The following is a 15,580-nucleotide window of genomic DNA, read 5'->3' as shown; positions in this document are numbered from 1 at the left end:
GTCAAACATACAAAGAGTAATACTCTATGTTCTCCAGTCCATGTGGAAGCTAAAAAGTTGATCTAATAGAAGTTGTGAGAACAGTGATTACCAAAGCCTGGGAAAGTGTGGGAAAGGAAGAGGCGCTGGTTAACAAGTACGGGTGTACAGTTGGTTAGATGAAATCCCTTTGAATGTGCTGTAGCACAGTATAAAAATAAGATTGATAATAAGTAATTATATACTTCAAAATAGCTTGTACAGACAATTTGGGATTAGTGTTCCCAACACTAAGAAACGCTGAATGTCCACGGTGATAGATATAACAATATTTATCATATACATATTATATGCATATATCAAATTACCATACTGTCTTGCATAAAAAATGTACAATTACTATATACAAATTAGAACTAAAATGGCCCTTTTTAAAAATTAAAATTATAAAAAGAAAATTTATATCAGAAAGAATAGAGGGCAGGTTTGTGTTGTCTGTGCTGCTGCTGCTGCTGTCTAGATCTGAACCCAGAACTCTTAGGCCAAGAATTCTTAAATTGCTCCTATTAATTAAGAAACATTTATTTTCCTTATTTTAAATTTTTTTTAAATTTATCTTTATGTGTATGAGTATTTTGCCTATATGAATGTCTATGCCTCACATTATTCCTGGTGCCCCTAAGGCCAGAAGAGAAAGTAAGACCCCTGAGGGACTAAAGTTACAAACAGTTGGGAACCACTGGGTGGGTACTGAGAATAGAACCTAGGACCTCAGTAGAAAAGAATCATAGCTCTTAACTGGCTGAGTCATCTCTCCAGCCCTAGCAAACATCTGGTCTCTAGGAAGAACAATATATCCCAAAAGTTGGTATCTCTTGTTTCTCTAGTCCTTTATCTAGTCAGTCTTATAATCCCTGACATCTGTCTCTTCCTGTAACACTTCAAAATCCCAGCTCAGACCTTAACAGCCTTAACTGGTTCTACTCATGACCTCTGTCTTTCCTAAAATCCTCTGTCCCAAAGCCCCTAGATCAATTTTCTTAAAACACTTCTGGATCCCATTGCTCAAAACATGTGAGAACTTTATATTGCCTTTTCATTAATCCCAAATCCAGCAATTCCTGCACAGCCCTAGCTACCTCTCATTTTTATTTCTCACTGTCCAAATAAATTCTCAAGCTGGCCTATTCAATCCCTTCACTTAATGCATTGTACTCTTCTGACCCTAAGTGTTGCAGCACATAGCTTTTCTTTACCTAGGAGACCTTGCTCTTCCTATCTTCAATCTTGGCCTATAGACACTCAAACTTCAAAAGCTAGTTTGAGAGACACCTACTGTGGTAGACATCATCATCACCATCACTTCAACATTACCTTCAAATATTAGACACATTGTGATTTGAATTACAACTCCAGTCACTTACTCGCTGAGTGACACATGACACATTCCTTAAATATCCCTTGCCTCAGTTTCTTCATCTGTAAGACAGGGATAAAAGCAACTTTCCAACTTTCCTTTGGCACATTATGAGGAATAACTGAATTAAGTCATGTATGTAAAGTATTTAGCATGATGCCTTGAACAGATGAGAACCCAAGAGAAATAAATTGTTGGTATTCTAATTACCACCATTAGTAAACTTAATAGTGAACCCAGACAATACTTATGACCATTATAAACTGGCTCACGTATAAACAGTATTAATGCCTTCACTGTCGCTATGGTGTCTCTATTTGTCTTCTACCAGCCCTATTATCCAAATTACATCCTCTGATAGACAGGTTACTATCTTATATGACTTAGTATCTGTGATCACTCATACCTGGTAGGTAATTGTACTAGGTTGTCTTTCTTGATTCTATGACCAAACACCTAATTAAGCAGCTTAAGAGAGGAAGACGTACTTTGGTTCACAGCTTACAGATTTCCCTCATGGAAGGGAAGGCATGCTAGCAGGAATTTACTAACATGTGGGTAGATGAGGAAATAGAAAAAGGGACTGCTGGGCTCTGCTGGACTTTTCCTTCTTCTTCAGTGCCACATTTATTTAGGATGGGTCTTCCCTCCTCAGTTAAACCTCTCTGGAAATATTTTCACAGTAAAATTGACATTGAAGATTAACTACTGATTAACTACTACAATGTTCAAGTTCTTTATGCTTAATGAAAAATGCTGAAGAGCTGACAGTATTAAAATATCCAACATACTCAGTGAAAGGAGCACTAAGGAATTCTTTAAAGTAGTTAAAAGACTAAATCTTCAGCCTCACAAAATGAAGTCCTTCTTTATGGTTCTAACTTCCTTTTGCACTCTTCCTCACTTTTAAAACCAACCAACCAACCAACCAACCAACCAACCAACCAACCAACCTATTCATATAGCAAGAGATAAAACAGCAAAATATATGCAAATCAGACAGCCATCAAATACTGTAGTAAAAGGACCACAAGACAACTGGGCTGAGCACAGGTCTGGATGGAGTCAAATAGGAAGACAATGTAAAGGGAAAGAGAACTGGCTTGTCAGTCACACTAACAATGCTGATTGTTACTCACACACAGCAGTGCCAGGATTTCTTTACACACAGGGCCAAGTATAAACAACTACAACCATCAGACCAGAGGATGCAGAAATATCTGTCACTTAGCTTAATAAGTGAGTTTACTACTAAGTATTTACTACAGCAAATACTACAGTATTTACATGATCACTTTGAATTGTCTACCTATGCCAAAAATGACTATTAACATTCTTTGAGATTCTAAAGTATCCCAAGTTTTGACTAATAAAGCCATGTCAAATAGAAATGGCTTTACCATATATCAATCATTTACTTCAGGACAATTGATATGACAATGGCTTAATTAATGTTATTGTAACATAAAATGTTTTCAGCAATGCCCAGGGAAAATAATTTTACAATACTGGGTTCTACTTCATATGTATGTATCTACTAACCCTTGATTATTTTCACAGCCAAAACTAGGCCTGTTAACCACAAAAATCAGTAGATTACTCTTGGAGTAAGTTACGATGGTCTGACGATATGCTATCAATTCTGAAAAAAGTCTACCATAAAGTGAAAACAATCTACTCATGAAAATACTACATATTTCTACCCCTCGAATATTTGTCTTAAGCAGACCCTAAAATGTTTCATTAGTACAATTATTCTCAAATAACAGAATCATAAAGCTTTAGAAACTCCACACGTCCCCCACTGCAGGGATTCTTTATATTACCTTTCTGGCAAAAGCTCCCCACCTCCACCCCAGTACCCCCCTACCACCCACCTCACCCCCACCCCACCCCCTACTTCCCCCAATTTCTGCTTGATACGATGTGTGCTACTTTGCAAAACAGTGTAAGTTATTTCTACAAATGTCTTCCCTAAACCAATGGAAATGTGCCTCTTTAAACTTCTATCCACAGATTTCAGTGTTGTATCCTGGAACATCACAAGGTAACCTCTAAAATAGAGTAATTTCTTGAATTAGGGTAGTCATACTAAAACACACAAGAAAACTCACAAAGGAAGAAACTACCACTATATGCAACAAAATTTTGAAATTCAGGAAACTATATTGAAATCACAAGGCAACACACTTTCAAGATACCAAACCTCACATCTCAGTTAACAAATATTAATAACCCAACTTTCTTTCATACAGTGGAAGGCCATGTGTTCATTGAATGCCTCTTCCCAACTTGTCACTACTACACCTAATGTTAAAAACCACAATTCTACAGGAAATAGTCCTCCAATTGCTCACATTTTCATCTAGATGCCTGTTTTTTTAAGACCCATTTTGCCACACCGGTGCAATGCTAACACACGTTAGCAGGTAGCCACAAAAATGAAGCCCGAGGATAGAGCTGTAGAGGAGTCAGGGTGGGGGTGAAGGCATAGAGAAACCCAGCAGGGGAAAAAAAAGATGCTGGTCGATGGGTGTTTTCCTTCTGGAAATACGCTTTAGCGACACAAGCATTTGAAGTCATGAACCATCCAAGCACAACCCATGAGCAAGAAAGATCATGAGCCATGGAGTGTAAAGGCATAAATGTCCGTAAGATGGAAATGAATTGGCACTGGTCATCGAGCAGCACCAGAAGCTGTCGGTCCTCACTGAGAAAGGTAAAAGTCCAAGAAGCAGAGATCACTGCCATCTTTTAAAGGAGGGGAGAAACCAGGGAGTAACTACCACTGAGCAGTCCAATGAAGCAAGCCTAAGCTGTACCGGAGCACAAGAGAGAGATGCCAGAGACTAGAGAAAGGCACACACAGGGCGAGACGGAAGAAGGATGCGCAGTGCACTGAACCGGTCCCTGAAATGGTGTGGGTCAACGATTTGGGTGTGGGTCGGGGGTAACCTAGGAGCCCACCTTCCCCTCCCTGCAACAGAGCAACAGAGGGTAAAAAGGGGGGGGGGCGTGAAAAGCAAGAATGACTCATAGCTGAAAGGAAGTGCTCAAGCCATGGGAAGCATGCTACGGGAGATTTTCGAGCCAGCGCTGTGAGGGACTGGGTGCTCCGGGTGATGGAGGGAAAAATAAATAAATAACAAAACGTCTGGCAGTCGCTGCTGCTCGCTCGCCGGTAGGATGAGGGTGTGGGGGGTTCGCGGCAGCCTGAGTGCCAAGGCCTGGGAAGAGGCGCGGCGCGTGCGCAGTGGCGTTCGGCGGGACCCGCTGAGGCAAAGCGGAGCCGCAGTGACAGAAGCTTGGGAGCTGCCGCCTGGAGGGACTCACCGAGGCGCAGGGGCTGGAGGTGGTGCTGGGGGTAGGCGACCTCTGGACCGTGACCAAAGCCATCTAGGTGCTGCTGGGTTGTTCCGGGCAGGGCATTCTCGTCCTGAGTGTGGGGGGCGGGAGGGTGACGGAGCCGGGATGGGGGGCGAAGGGTGAGGGGTAGGGACGAGGGAAACGGGGAGGAAGATGAAGCCGCGGGAACGGCCTCTGGCTCCGCACCCACCACCAGAGTCTCTCGCCGACTGACGCGCCGAACGGGCGGCGGGCGGGCAGGCGGGCGGTTCGGCAGCTGCGGGGCACAATGAGCGCTCCCAGTGCGCAGGCGCCACCTGTCAGCAACCGCCTCTCCCCTCGGCGCGCGCCGCCGCGGCGGCGTAACCCTTGAGTTGCCGGAAGGGGGCCGGATGCGTGCGCCGTGCCTCGGGCCGCCGCCCCCTCCGGGGTCAGCCCTCGAGGCCTGTTGCCGCTGATGCTCGGTCTGTTCCGGCTGAGCGGCGTGAGGCTAGATGGAAAAGGGACCCTGGAAGCCAGCCAGCTGAGGGTCCTGAGCTGGAAGGAGCTGAGGAGAGAGCCTTTAGTCCTCACTCCAGAAAGACAACCATTTTACGAGTGGGGCGCGCAACCTAAATCACCTTAGAGGAAAACTGAGGTGAAAATCCTGAGGCAAATACGTTTTCTAGTGGAAAAGGGCTCCCCAGGTGCTAGACGCTTTCTCTGGGCTACACCCGGGAGACCAGCCCACCTGCTTTGACCTGGCCCTCAAGAGGGCTCTGTCTTAATGAGCTTCCCCACCCTCCTCATCATAAAGGGCCTCAGGGTTAACGACCAGACTTTTCAGAAGAAAGATTTTTTTCCAGTGGTAAACACTGGAAACTTCGTGGTACATTCGTGCTTCCTCTACTACCTGCCTAAAGTCAGTCATTGTACCTGAGATGCTGAGGGAAGGGGGCGGCCACAGAGGGTGGATCCTGAGTTGGAAAGCTCCAGCCTATTTACCTCTCATTTGCTTCCTACTTTGAAGATCTCCACTAAACAAGGATTTGATCTTTGAGCTTTTTTCTTTCCCCCATAAATTTCATTATTTCATAGATGTAGGTGAAATGTAAACCATTTTTAAAGGAATGCGTTTCTAAGTGGTAAATGATAAAGTGTCAACATCAACCAAGAATGTAATGGAAAATCAAGACTAAAAAGAAAAAAAAAATCACGCAGTGCAAACCGTTGATATTTACACAGAGTTGAGTAGATGAACTGGTAAATACCACCATCCGTGCCAAAGCTGTAGAAAACACACACTTAAGACTCTGCAGTTTCTAAAGCCCACCTCTTTCTGTCTGTCACTCAAACAATCTTGGATCTCATTGCTCCTTTTAAACTGATAGGGCTGTCATGAGCTCTTTCTGGTTGCTGTGTGGTTAAGGGACACAAGAGCCCTCTATGCTGAGTCTTTGTTCTCTCCCTGGGGCCCTGTGGTTGAAATAATTAGCAGGGAGGTTCCATCAAGAATCACTGAGGGTCCCTGTACTGTACAGTCTTCTGTAGAGTGCAGAAAAACCAGTTGGTAGGCTTTTGCCCCCTGGTGGTGATCGAGAGTGCCTATGAGACAAGAATTAAAGATCTGTGGTTCATAGATGAAACAATGTTATCCCCAGAGCTCCAGAGTAAACAGGAAAGAGAAGGCAAGGTTCAGAAGTAAGAACTTTGAACCAATACTTAAGAGACCAAACAAAAAACTATGTAGAGAGCCAAGATGAAAGCTAAATGACCCCAAATAAATGTGTTTATAAACCCAAAGAGAAGTATTGTTCAAATCAGTAATTCTCAGTATGTTGATTCTCTTACTGATATGTGGTTAACAACTTGGATTATCTTCTATGTAGTAACATACTCTAAAGAAATTCATCTGGAAAAGGAGACATTTAATTCCATTAACCTTACAATGAAAACAACACTGCTGTGAGTCAGACCTAGCTTCTAGTTCCAGCTGTGTAAAACCTTATGCAAATGATTTGAACTTTTAGAACTGTAGTTCCTTATTCTCTATGATGAAACCTTAACTCAGGACTTTCATAATCAAATGAGATAATGTATGTAAATTAAAAGGTCCTACATGCAGTCAAGATAATTTCCTATTCTCTGTAGTGTATTCTGAGTTCAACGAGTCCTTGCTGATCCTATGTGCAGGACATATCTTCAAGCAAAAGAAAAAAATAAAAGACATGATTCATGCTTTTTCTAAACCGTAGGTTAGTGGTTAAGATATACATCAACTGTAGTTAAGTAGAGAACATTTTTGTTCAGTATGTCTAAGGTGATGATGAAGTTGGGTTATAAAGTACTCAATTTGCACTATTTGTATCAGGAAGTTGGTTTATTACCATATAAATGTATCTCTGTGGTATATTAGAAATTGATATTTGATAACTATTGCTGTATGTTTATTAACTTATCAATTGAGAGAAAGAGAATGTTGAATGTTTGTTATATATTAGGTTTTTCTTTAATTTGTACATCTATGCATGTGTGGTGGGAATGGGTGTGAGTGTAAAGAAGCGTGTGCCTATGGATAGATGTGTAAAGGAAAGAGGCCAATGTCAGGCATCACTTTTTTTTTTTCAGAGACAAGGTCTCTTACTGTACCTGGTACTAATCACTTCAGCTACCCTGGCTGACTAGTAAGCTTCTGGGATAGCTTGTACAAGGGTTACAGATGTGTGTCAACACTGCCTTTTTTTTTTCTTTTCTTTTCTTTTTTTTTTCTTTCTTTTTTTTTTTTTTTTTTTTTTTTTTTTTTTAGACTCTAACTTGTTTTTTATACTATCTGTGGAATAGGGAACATGCACATGCCATGGTTCACCTGTAGAGGTCAGAGGACAATCCATGGGATATAATCCTCTTCCACAATGAGGATCATCAGGCTTGATGGCAGGTACCTTACCCACTGAACCATCCTCACTGGTTCCCCATGACTATATTAAGGACAAAATAAAATAAGTGTCTCAAGGTCTCATAACCTATAGTCAATGGTCAAGGAGACACACACACACACACACACACACACACACACAAAATATATACAAAATAATTGAAGTATAATTTAATGGTAATATGGATTTAGTCACCTTTTCTAGACTCTGAGGAAAGTATTATAGACATAGAAAAAGTCTAGATAAAATAGAAAGTTACTTAAAAACAAAGAAGATTGTCACGGTAAATGTTCTTTGTATCGATAGGCTTTGGCTATCGATTCCAAGATAACTCCTTTTTTAATTGGCTTAGATTATAGAGGAAAAAATCTATTTTCACTGTGTCATTTGTTACCTGTTCTCTGGGATCCAGGTTCCTTCTGGATCTTCTAGTGATCTGAGACATGGTGTCTACTATGAAGCTCCAAAAACCCCAGACTATACTAATTTGTCTCAAATGTTGTATCTGAGACTGGGTCTCCTGTGCCCAGGCTGACCTCAGACTGGATCTATAGCAGAGATTAACCTTGAACTGCTGATTCTCTTTCCTCTCCCTCACAAGTGCTGGGATTATAGGAATGCATCACTAAATTTGACAGTGGTAAATTAATCTGGAAAAGAAAATCCAAAAGTAGGATTCTCAACAGAACCAAAAATATGAATGAACATCCCACTTCTGCTTACACCTCCTTCACTCTTCCCGTTTATGGGACCAGAGGCCTGATCATGCCAGTGGAGTCCATCTCTCCAGGGTGAAATTATAGGAGGACTTGAAATTCCTGAAGTCAGCTGGTTCTTAAGGTTTGAAAGCTATTGACCTTTATACAGAAAGCTACGTCTCCATATTTCACATGGCCACTACATTTCACGCAGGGCCTCAGGTTAGGAAGCAATGCTTCTCAGCCTTTTTTCCCTCCACCTCCTGACAGCCATAAAGATAATATTTTTGTGACACATAGGGTAAGTTAAAAAGAGTTAAAGACATGGTATTTGGGGGGAAATTTGTTTCTTTCGATCATATACTTAAAAAAAAATAGCAATAACAAAACCCTTAGAACAGGGTCTCCTGTAGCCCAGGGTGGTCTTGTACTTACTTTGTGACTGACACCTGCAATGCCTGATCCTCCTACCTTAGCCTTCCAAATACTGCAACTACAGGCTTATGCACTATGCTTGGCTTAATGATGTATATGATTATTAAAAAAAATAAAATGAATTTAACATTAAGGATATTAAATATTTAATTTATATAAGTTTCAAAATAAAATCTTTTAAAATTTTTGAAGTATCAGAGATTCCTTCTGTAAACATAACATGTTTTAATATACATTTATGACTAAAATGCAGTGTTCATTATCTGTGAAAAACTGTAATGTGATCTCTTCAAATTATTGGTCGTCATTATTGGTAATAACTTAATTCATACATGTAATTAATAAAAACTTAAAATAATTCTCATTTCAACATTTACAAGTATCAATATTTGTCTCTTGTAACTCATTCTCTCCTTTGTCCAACAAGAAAATATAATATGAAAATATCTTGTGATAATGTGTCTGCATTAGAACCCATTTAAGCTTTATTATCAAGTGTATATTGCAAAATAATTACAAATCTCTTAATTTGCAGAGTATGCTGTGTTACTGGAACAATAATTACGCAGCTAGCTTAGACATAATGGAAAAGACACCTCACACATAAGCAAGGGGAAATAAATATACAATTCATATAGAAAAGAAGAAATTGGGATCTGAATCCATTTAGGAGTGTCTGTCAGCCTCCTACCCCTTGAGTACCTAGCACATGTTGTCTTCTGGTAGTGCTAAAGCTCACTAGTCATGACAGGTAGCAATATGCACCACATCTGGCTTCTGACAATGATGTCCTGATGGTAGCAACTCCTTAGCTTTCCTCAGCAAGTCCTTCATCATGCTTGCTACCCAGTGGAACTTAGGAATTACGAGGACAGGTCATCTCTCCCTAGGCTGTCTGAAAACTGACAAAAATCCTCACATAATGATTCTGTGACCCCCTCAAACCAGTGTGATTCAAATAGATTAACACTCCATCTCTTACTTGGTCACTTCCAGACTCTATTTAAAATGGTAGACTGCACCAATATTTAGGGTCCCTCACAGTAAAAATTTAAATTTTCTGAAATCACTAAAAAATGGAATATTCCCTTTCCCCAGCAGATAATCATTTTAGGATATGACCACCAGTCTCCGTTAGGAAAGACTTAATTTTCAGATTCTCAGTGTATGGTAGAGGCAGCATTGCAGCAAGTGACTGTTCCTAAGAGGGGTCTGACTCTTCCTTATTTTCAGTTCAGAGAGAATGAGGACTGGAGAGATGGCACAGCACTTATGAGCACTTACTGAGTACCTGGCTTTGATTCCCAGCACCCACATGACAGCTTGCAACCATCTGTAACTCCATTTCTAGGGGATCTCACACTCTTTTCTGATCTCCATGGGCACCAGACTTTCATGTGGTGTACATACATGCAGGTAGAGCATCATACACAAAGTCTAAAGAAATGAAAGTGGATAAGAGGTTGTAATATTTGTTATTCTGGATAAAAAGTCATATCTCTGGCACACACAGACAATGCAGGCACTCCTACTTGCTGATGCTGATACAGGAAACCTACTAGTTGTGGACCTATTTCCTCCAAATTGAAATATTCTCTCCTGGAGAAAGGAGACAGTCATAGAGTTCAGAAGAAAAGAAAACACAGGGCCCAGGAAGTAATCGAACTTAACAGTCTCAGGAATCAGGAACGCCTTGAATGTTACACAATTCACAAAGCTCCTCCTCAAGGTTATATGTGCTGGGGAGGAGAAAGTCTCTGGTCAGCTGAACTGCCTTTAGGTTGTGCAAAAGTAACACTCATTGGGGCAGTGGGCTTTTCACTATATACATTCCTTTGAGTGTCTCATATATAGCCCCTCACCTATACTTCTGAACATAATCTTGGCAAGCTTATTGGCCCACTGATCCTGACCTGTGAAATAGTTTCTGTGGTTATTATTAGTGCCCCATCTGGGATGAATAGAGATTTGTTCATGTCTCCCTCAAAAAAGTCACACAACACAAGTGGCACTTGAACAGAGATAGCAGGCACAAAGATGAGTTGGAGAGGAGTGGCTGCACGGCCTCTGCAATAGGTGATGACACAAGCAACTGAGGCTTGTCTGTGTGGGGGTAGAGTATCTTCAGCATGGCCACTTCCCCACTGTGTTATGGGATGGTTTGCTCCTTGGTATAGTAATGGTGTCATGCTCTCTACAATAGATGATAGAATTCACAGCCAGGCCAAGCCATCTGAGATTCTTTGTGGGGGAATCCCAGGGAGGATGTCTTCCTCTGCTTCACCCGAGGAAGGCATGTCTCTTTGATGAGTGGCATCCATTTCATGAGAATGCAGATGTCCCCAGAAACAACCGATGGACTAGAGAATATACTGCCCAAAAGTAACACATGTAGGATGGGATCATAAGCAGGCTGTGGAATCAATTGTGTGGCCATTGTTGAGGCTGAAAAGACATGCTATTTGGGATCAGCTATCTTCCAGGAAAGAGCTTACCTACTTTAGGAGGAATACAATGGGGCAAAGACACGAATGCTATTAGTTGTGTTAGCCTCTGCTCTGCTAGAAAAGTTGAACAAAGTGAGGGTGAAATAGAGGTGATCGTTTGCTAATTCTCACAGCTGGCTAGATGAAAAGGAGAGAGGGGAATTAGATCTTTGCTAAACAACCCTTCCTGGGATACAAAACCTTAGAACCCATTGGCACACTCTTTCAGTTAAGGGGAAGGAAATGAGAAGAGATAGAAGATGTTTCTAAGGTTCAACCTTCAATACAGAGGAAGGGAAGTCCGTGAGTCAGCATGCAGACAGAGACCCTAACAATGACCCAGAACAAGAAACTATAACACAAAGGGAATGCTCAATATCTGATCTACTTTGATGGGGGAAGATTTTAAAGGAAAAGGTCTCTTTAAGCAGAGAACTGAGCAAAATTCTTTAAAACAAAGGTTGTCGGGTTGGGGATTTAGCTCAGTGGTAGAGCGCTTGCCTAGCAAGTGCAAGGCCCTGAGTTCAGTCCCCAGCTCCCAAAAAAAAAAAAAAAAAAAAAAGGAGAGCTCAAGCAGGTCTGCAAAACCTGCAACTCTTAAAAAAAAAAAAAAAAAAAAGACAAAGGCTGTCTAACCTAAGGCAATATGAGGTAAACAGTCCCTGATAGATACTAGCATTTATAGATACTTCCTGTTACCAGGTGAAGTCCCCATAAATATCAGGGACTGGATAACAAAAGGAAGGATAGTTACTGCTGAGGGAACTCAGCATGAGAGATATGTGATACCTCTTCACCAGACATGGTAGCAAGGACCTTGGGATAGGTGGACCTTTAGTAACTTTATTGAGTGCCAGAGTGATACATGAACTTTATGAGGTAGAGGAAGTGAGAGATTTGAATGACTTTGACCAACTATAAATTGAGTTTGTAAAATACAAAAGCAATCAAAATGGGATTTAGAGGAGGGTAAAAAGCAGACAAAAGGATATGTTCAGGCCCCTTGAAGGCAAATTTGTGTCAAGCTGAAGTTTCTAGGGAAAAAATTAGTAGTAAGAAAAAATGCTTGCTGGTGAGCTCTTGGAAGACTTTAAAGCCTGAGCAATAATTTATGGAAAAATAATTAAGCTTATTCTTGCGGTCATTGCCACGGAATGTGTGGTGTAAAGGACAGTGGGATGGAGATGGTTTTCCCAGCCTTGGATCTTTTTGGCATCCAGTTGTGGCTAATAGGAAATCAAGGGCCATGGTGTCAGGATGAAGCCTATCAGAACCAGGGAGCCAGCTCAAGTATCAGGCATGGAAGGCTACAGCACAGACAAGCTCCTTGTTGGGCCTGAGCCAGACCTGAATAGCATAAATTGGTCCTGTCAAGACTGTTGGGGACAAAGAGATAACAAAGCATCCCTGACCCCTGATCAGCGACAGCATCTCGGAATCCGAAGAGGTCAGAAGAATCTTGGAAAATGGCTCTGGATTCTGGAGGACTAAAAGATGTAGCATCCCACATCCATGCTAGCATCGCCCACCCATGTTGTTTGTTCTGATTTATTTCCTCTTGTGATAAACACCAGGACTAGTAGCAACTTGGGAAGGAAAGGGTTTATTTACTTGACTTAAACATCATCATCTCGGCCCTTTCAGGGCAGGAACTGAAGCAGAAGCCATAGAAAAACACTGTCTATTGGTTTTGTGGCTTGCTCAGTCTGATTTTTTTTTTTTTTTTTTAGCACCTAGAACCACCAACCCATAAGTGGCAACACCCACAGTGAGCCGGGTCTTCCCACATCAATCATTAATCAAGACTATGTACCACAGACCAATCTGGTGGGGGAATTTTCTCAATTGAGGTTCCACTTCAAAGTGACTCTAGCTTGTGTCAAGCTGACATAAAACTAGCCAGCACAACTTGACAGAACGTCTTTGTTTTGTCATCAGTATCCTATCTAGAGTGAACAGATGTTTTGTTTGTGTCTTGCCAGGAAAGGTCACACAACACCTTAGTAAAGGTGTGGTCCCTGAATCCTCTTGCTGGTGTACAGAGTTGAGGGAGAGAGATGTATAGGTCGTATTTAATAAGTCTATTTTAAAATATTTATACTCCTAAGGCTTTGAACTTTTTCTACATTATACAAGGGAGATTCCAGTATCTCAACTTAGACATAGGCTACTGTGGACTCCAAATTTCAGTGAAGTACCCACGAAAATGGTTAATGACACTTCTAGCTACTTCTAGCAACACATTAAATCTATTGTCTACTCTAGCATAAGTCTGTCAAATCCAGTATTATAGTGTCTTCCTCACTTTAACTCCCTGAGTTTCTGCAAATATATAAGCAAATAGAAAAGTTATGTTTTTGTTAAGACTATCATCTCCTGGGCTCACTCTGCATTTGCCCTAATGGAACAGCTTAAAATCCACTTTAGTTACAGACTTCCTAGCATGGAAGACCCGGTTGAGGTAGGTCTTAAGGAAAATTGGCTTCTTGTAAGGCAGACTGAGATCGTTACAATGTTTTTAGTTTAAGCAATGTCTAGTATCAAACTTAGGACAAAATGTTTTCAACTAGCAGAAGGATTTCAGGCTGAACCAGGGGCTTTGGATTCTTTCTTAAATTGTTCTAATGTCAACATTCCAAATTCAGGGTTCTTTATAGTCAGTGTCATATATCTTAGCTGTCAATTCAATTAACATTTTAATTCTGTAGCTCATATAATTAAAATTTTGTAAAGTTTTACTAATATAATTGTTATTTTACCAGTGTTGATTCTAATGTTATTTACCAGTGTTGGTTCTGTGTCTACTAGAAATAAAATATTTTGCAGCTCGAATGGAAGCTGTCTGAGAATATTCTGATTTCCAAAATTGGTGTTGTCTTAATATAATCATTCCTCCCTTGCTTTGTTTCAAAGTTTGCATCGTGGTGTAATTACCCATTTAACCTATTTTAATGTCTTTATATTTAAAATATATTATATATTTAATTTTGGCATTGATTTATTTGTGTGGGAAAGGTGGGAGTGGATGGGCAGGTACTTGCCTGCCACAGTATGCATTTGTAGGTCAGAGGACAGCTGGCAGGAGTTAGCGCTCTCCTTCTGCCATGTGGGTTCAGGTACTGAACTCAGGTCCTTCGGTTTGGCAACAAATGGCTTTAACCACTGGGCAATCTTGCCATCCCTGAAGCATATTTTTATAAAAAGATTATTTTAAACCTCTTTCTCTCTATATCTCTAACCTGATCTCAATTTCTATCTCTTTCTTTCTGACAGAATCTTACCATGTTACCCTGTCTAGCCTCAAATACCTATGATAAAAGGATCCCCCTGTCTCAACTTCCTCTTGGATATCCTGCTGATGTCCTGTGTCCTAGAGATATTGAAGCTTTGGTCCTCCAGAACCAAAGCTTCATGCACTCCAGCAGTTCATAGATGGGGTAGGTGTTGGGCTGGGCCAACTCAAAGCCCTGGATCTGGGCCTGGGTTGTAGCTGAGTTTTTAACCTACCAGCTCTCTGGTGCTTACACTGGGGCCAGCTCTTTAGTACTGCTGCCCTGAGAAGAAGTAGGGCCAGTTCTCTCACCTACCTTAACAGCAGATGCCATGATTGTTTTGTTTTGTCTTGTCTTGTTTTGGTTTTCGGCTTGTGTGGTTTCTTATGGAATTAGTCAGCCTTAATAATAATAATATAATGTTTCTTATTTCTTTGCCCATCTTCAAGATTTTTTTTTGGTGTTTGTATTTTGGCATGTCTGTCTATCTATCTGTCTGTCTGTCTGTCTGTCTGTCTGTCTATCTATCTATCTATCTATCTATCTATCTATCTATCTATCTATCTATGTCTCTCTATCTCTTTTGAAGCAGGATCTCTCTGTGTAGCCCTGGCAGCTCTGTAACTCACTGTGTAGATCAGGCTGGCCTCTAGCTCACAGGCTGCCTAGCTCTACCTCCTGAGTGCTGGCTGGGATTAAAGATGTGCTCCACCATGCCTGGCAAGAGCTAGTTTCTTTATTTGTGCCTAGATATGATTTTCTTTGTACTTATCCATCTTAGATTTTTCTAAAGCTTCTTGAATCTATGATATGTCATAATTCATAAAAATTGGAAAATTATCAGGAAATATATCCTTCAGATATCTCCCACCTCACTCCTATTTTCTGGAATTCTAATTCCGTATAAATCAAACCACTTGGTATTAGCCCACAGCTGTTGAGTGCTCTGTTTTCTTCTCACTCCCCCACTTGGAAGTTAGACATGGATAAGTTCAATTAGCCTGCATGGACACCGATTGATTCTTCCGCTGAA

General features: G+C 40.9%; 1 protein-coding gene across 1 annotated transcript in view; it reads right to left on the bottom strand.

The window, feature by feature from the left end:
* Positions 1 to 5,064, bottom strand: part of Ssh2 (slingshot protein phosphatase 2) — a 241,452-nt gene extending 236,388 nt beyond the window's left edge. Inside the window, exon 1 of the mRNA XM_032911738.1 lies at positions 4,730 to 5,064. Coding sequence (XP_032767629.1) covers positions 4,730 to 4,792 — 63 coding nt within the window. The 5' untranslated portion in view covers positions 4,793 to 5,064. The remainder of the gene's footprint in view (positions 1 to 4,729) is intronic.
* Between the last annotated feature and the right edge of the window lie 10,516 nt (positions 5,065 to 15,580).

The sequence above is a fragment of the Rattus rattus genome, chromosome 9, assembly GCF_011064425.1.
Source record: "Rattus rattus isolate New Zealand chromosome 9, Rrattus_CSIRO_v1, whole genome shotgun sequence".
In the NCBI taxonomy this organism is placed as follows: domain Eukaryota; kingdom Metazoa; phylum Chordata; class Mammalia; order Rodentia; family Muridae; genus Rattus; species Rattus rattus.
The sequence above is the reverse complement of the archived record's forward strand: the minus strand, read 5'-3'. Positions and strand labels throughout refer to the sequence as shown.